Source organism: Salvia hispanica, chromosome 1 (genome assembly GCF_029641045.1).
Source record: "Salvia hispanica isolate PSC_SH4W2 chromosome 1, Shi_PSC_v1, whole genome shotgun sequence".
In the NCBI taxonomy this organism is placed as follows: Eukaryota; Viridiplantae; Streptophyta; class Magnoliopsida; order Lamiales; family Lamiaceae; genus Salvia; species Salvia hispanica.
Window position 1 is genome coordinate 49,147,995 of NC_142692.1, and position 3,959 is coordinate 49,151,953.

At 36.5% G+C, this 3,959-nt stretch overlaps 1 protein-coding gene across 1 annotated transcript; it reads right to left on the reverse strand.

The window, feature by feature from the left end:
• Positions 1-2,183: 2,183 nt before the first annotated feature.
• LOC125219049 (nicotianamine synthase-like) lies at positions 2,184-3,385 on the reverse strand. Its single transcript, XM_048120907.2, has one exon. It carries the CDS (start codon positions 3,293-3,295, stop codon positions 2,360-2,362), a length of 936 nt encoding a protein of 311 aa, XP_047976864.2. The 5' UTR covers positions 3,296-3,385; the 3' UTR covers positions 2,184-2,359.
• Between the last annotated feature and the right edge of the window lie 574 nt (positions 3,386-3,959).

Below are 3,959 nucleotides of genomic sequence, written 5' to 3' on the forward strand. Positions count from 1 at the left end.
AAAAATTAAATATTAATATAATTTGAAAATATTATTATTTTATAAAATAGATGTCTTGTATATTAGTTCTATTATATTATGAGATAGAATATTACTAGTATATTAACGTCAACTCATTTTTCATATAAGTATAATTTCTATATTAAATATTATTATACTTTCCATAAAATGATTAAATGGATGTATCCAAATTTACCTATAAGTTTCCTAATTTATATTAAACTGATGTGGCATGTGGACCCTTTTTATTTCAATTGTCAAAGAGTTATTGGTGAGGCACACCAAATCATTATGCTACCATGGTGTGGAAGGACCATAAAATTTTTACTCTGAGCGAGTACTAAAAGGTTGAGCATTTACAATATTTATGAATCCCGCATAATTTTAATTTCTTATATATATATATATATATATATATATATATATTTCAAAATTTAATTTATGAGTGAACAAAAAATACTGACATTTATTATAAATAACAAAATTCTCTAATTGAAAATAGACAAAAAAAATTACAGAATTAGAAATAACATTTTACATAATTTTAAATAAAAAATACATAAAGGCCATGTAGACATGTTTATATGTAGTAGTATCACTGATAACCAAAGTCAATTCCTTTCTTTGTTTTAAAAAATTTGATTTAAATTATAAAAAACAAGAAATTAAAATCGGGTCACATGCAAGCTTCTGATTAGATAATGCTTGAACTCTCCAGCAATGATCATGCAGAATTTGACACTGTGATCCATGTAAAACCCCTTGTGTGTTTTTGCTTTTCAATATTAGTATATCTATTAATTGCTTGATCGATTCCGCAAAATATAATTATAAAAGAATATATTGGGATCTTTGATCCTCTTGCCACCACACCATTTACGATTCCAATGTGTAGCACTAATATTTACACAATGATTTTTGGTTAGAGGGGCAGCACTGCACTGCTCACCCATAACTATAAAGTTTATTGGAAATGTCATAGGATGTCAACATGCTAATGCTATCGTGCACTTTAGTTTGCCACCAAATTTTATGTAAAAAATTGAAAAAGATTTACCCAGATATATTAAATGTTAGTAATTGCTGTAGTGTCTTGGTTAACAAACACATACGGAGTATATAGGTTTTGCATATCTTCTAATTTAGGTCGGTTAACAAAATTTAATATATAGATTATGCATATCTTCTCCAATTGATTGGCCCTGTCACTTAAAAAAAAAAAAACTTTAAAGGGTATTTTTTTTAATGCAATCAAGAACACTTACTTGTGTTTTTAAATATACCACCAACACTTCAAAAAGCGTCATTATTGTTGGTGTCCCAGAGGACGCAAATGAAAGCGTTCTTATAAACCAAAAAGTTAAGTTAATTTATCCTTAATTTAGGAATGCTTTCTTTTGCGTCTTAAAAATTTATTGCTATTTTTGAAAATTTTCCATAAATTAAGTAATGCGTCTCAATTTTTGTGTCATTAAAAGATTAATTTTGTGATGCGTTTAGTACTCTTAATTGGAGATATAACTAAGAGAAAAAGTAGAAGGAGCAGTAACCGATGAAGTTTTGTTACTACCTAAACTAATTGTTGCGAGACCCTATTTTGGGTTAGAGCATTTTAAATATATATACCTAAAAAAATGGTCCAATTGCAAACCCTAATGAAGGGAACAGCCAACATAAAATTTTCCATCTTCATTCTGATCAACTTCGGTTCCCTTAATTTCTTGGTCGTCCGTGAATAGATTGATTTAGCTCATAGTCAATGTTAAATTAATCCTTTAGATTATTGGAGTATATGATAATATATGTTTGGAGTTGACAAATTAGTAGTCTTTTTCCAGTTTTAGTTAACATCATCTAATTTATCCTTAACTAATCATTTTAATTGGTTTTTTTCCGGCGAATCTAAGCTCACTGTAACCATCTGCAAAGAAATGATTTGATGAGGACAGCAGCATTGCTTCAACATGTGTGGCCATAAATATGGCACCAATGAAATTCTATTTTGTTTGTTTCAGTCATTGTTTTTAACAATAATTCATACACACATATAATAGTATTTAATTAGTGGTGTTATCCCACATATTGACAAAATTAAGGTTGATCTTGATTGCCCTAGCAATAAAAAAAAGTAGTGGTTTGCCGCAATCCAATTGGAAAATCCAATGCTACTTGCATCGAACATCTCTAGAAAATATAGGAATTCATTATTAATTAAAAGATGTTATTACATCATCAAAATTAAGATTGAATTTGAAGTTGTTCAATGTTATTTCATCCCAAAACAACACAAGATCGACGCACACATTCGATTTGCTAGATAGATAGACAGATAGATAGATTCAGAAACGATTCGATTCGCTTAGCAATGATGCTCTTCAACGGCCAACTCATTCATCTGGCAGAGAGGGTTGAAAGGCTGCACCTCAGAGCACTTGCTGCAGAGCACGTGGGGCCCGGTGGGGGTGGGGAGGGGGCTTGGGCATCTCCTAGCCACCACAACTGAATTGATGACATCATCAATGGGGTGGTAGACAGAGAGAATCTCAAACCCCCTGAGTTGGCGAGGGTCGACCACAGGGTAGAGGAAAGCCCTCGCCCCGTGGGCACTCCTGAGCATGAGTATGGCCCCAGGGGCCATACTCTTTGCCAAATGTTGAACAACATGCATCTTCTCCTCGATGTCCATCCCCACCAGGGCCGCCAGGAACACCACGTCGTACTCCTTGAGGGCGGCCCCGGGCACGTCCATGATGTCGGCCGTGTGGAACGCCATCCGCCCGGCCAGCTCTGGGTGCGGGGCCACCAGCTTGGCCGCCATCGCGTTGGCAGAGGGGTCAATGTCGAAGTTGTCGAATATAGTGGATGTGAGGTGGTTGGCCGCGAGGACGATGGTGGTGAGGGGGAGGGGGCCAGAGCCCACAAAGGCGACGCGGGCCGGGGCAGGGGAGTGGTGGGAGAGGAGGTCGAATTCGAGGCGGCTGAGCTTGAGGTAGTTGGAGTGGTAGGGGAAGAGGGAGAGGTGGTCGAGGGGGCGGTCGAAGGAGGTGAGGAGGGCGCAAAAGTGCTTCTCCATGAGGCCCTCTGCGTGGCCGCAGAGGGAGATGAGCTTCCCCCGCATCTCTTGGATCTCAGGACAGAGCTTCGTGGGGTCGATTGGATGCGGGGGAATGCAGACGTGGACGAGCTCTGTGAAGAGCGCGTCCACCTCTTTCGAAGGGCTCAGATCCTCGAGCTTCGAGATGCTCTCATAGAGCTGCTGGACTTTGAGAACAAGAGGGTCTTTTAGGCAAACCATCTTTGTAATTTAGGTATTTGGTTTGGTGTTTATGGCAATTGCTCTCTTTCTAATATCTCTTACCCTTTACTATTGTGTTTGTGTTTGTGGAGATTTCATGCCTCCAAAGGGGCTATTTAATGGCAATTGTGGGACCATGGGGAGGGGGAATGGGGGTGGGGTGGGGTGGATATTGCAGCACCATTAGTGAGAAGTGAAACATAATAATAAAATAGTTATAAATTTATTATTTATATAGTATTATTATTAATAATATTATAATATATATAGCATTGTTGATGTGTATAACTTGTTTTGGTAGTGTTCGAGATCTTGACTTGTTATAGGAATTTCTTATTCCATTGGTGTGTAACTGTTTGTTTGTGCTAAGTTAAATACAAATTTCATTTGGTGGTTATGAGATTTTTAAGTAAAACATTTGTTTTGCATCATTATTATTTTCAGTCGAAAAGCTATTGAGATTGTGATTGCGATTGCGATGAAGATATGAGTTTTGATGAGTTACTCCACCTTCCATCGTGATATATTCCACTTCTATTTATGATTTCCTTATTAAATTATTTATTTTAATTTTATTATTTTAGTAAATAGACCACACATTCCATTAATTCATTTCGCTCACGTTGTATTATTCTCTTCATCTCTAGTTTAGGGATTCATATAC

Excerpts from the sequence above, each read along its gene's own strand:
- LOC125219049 (XM_048120907.2), bottom strand. The coding sequence starts at position 3,295 with ATGGTTTGCCTAAAAGACCCTCTTGTTCTCAAAGTCCAGCAGCTCTAT.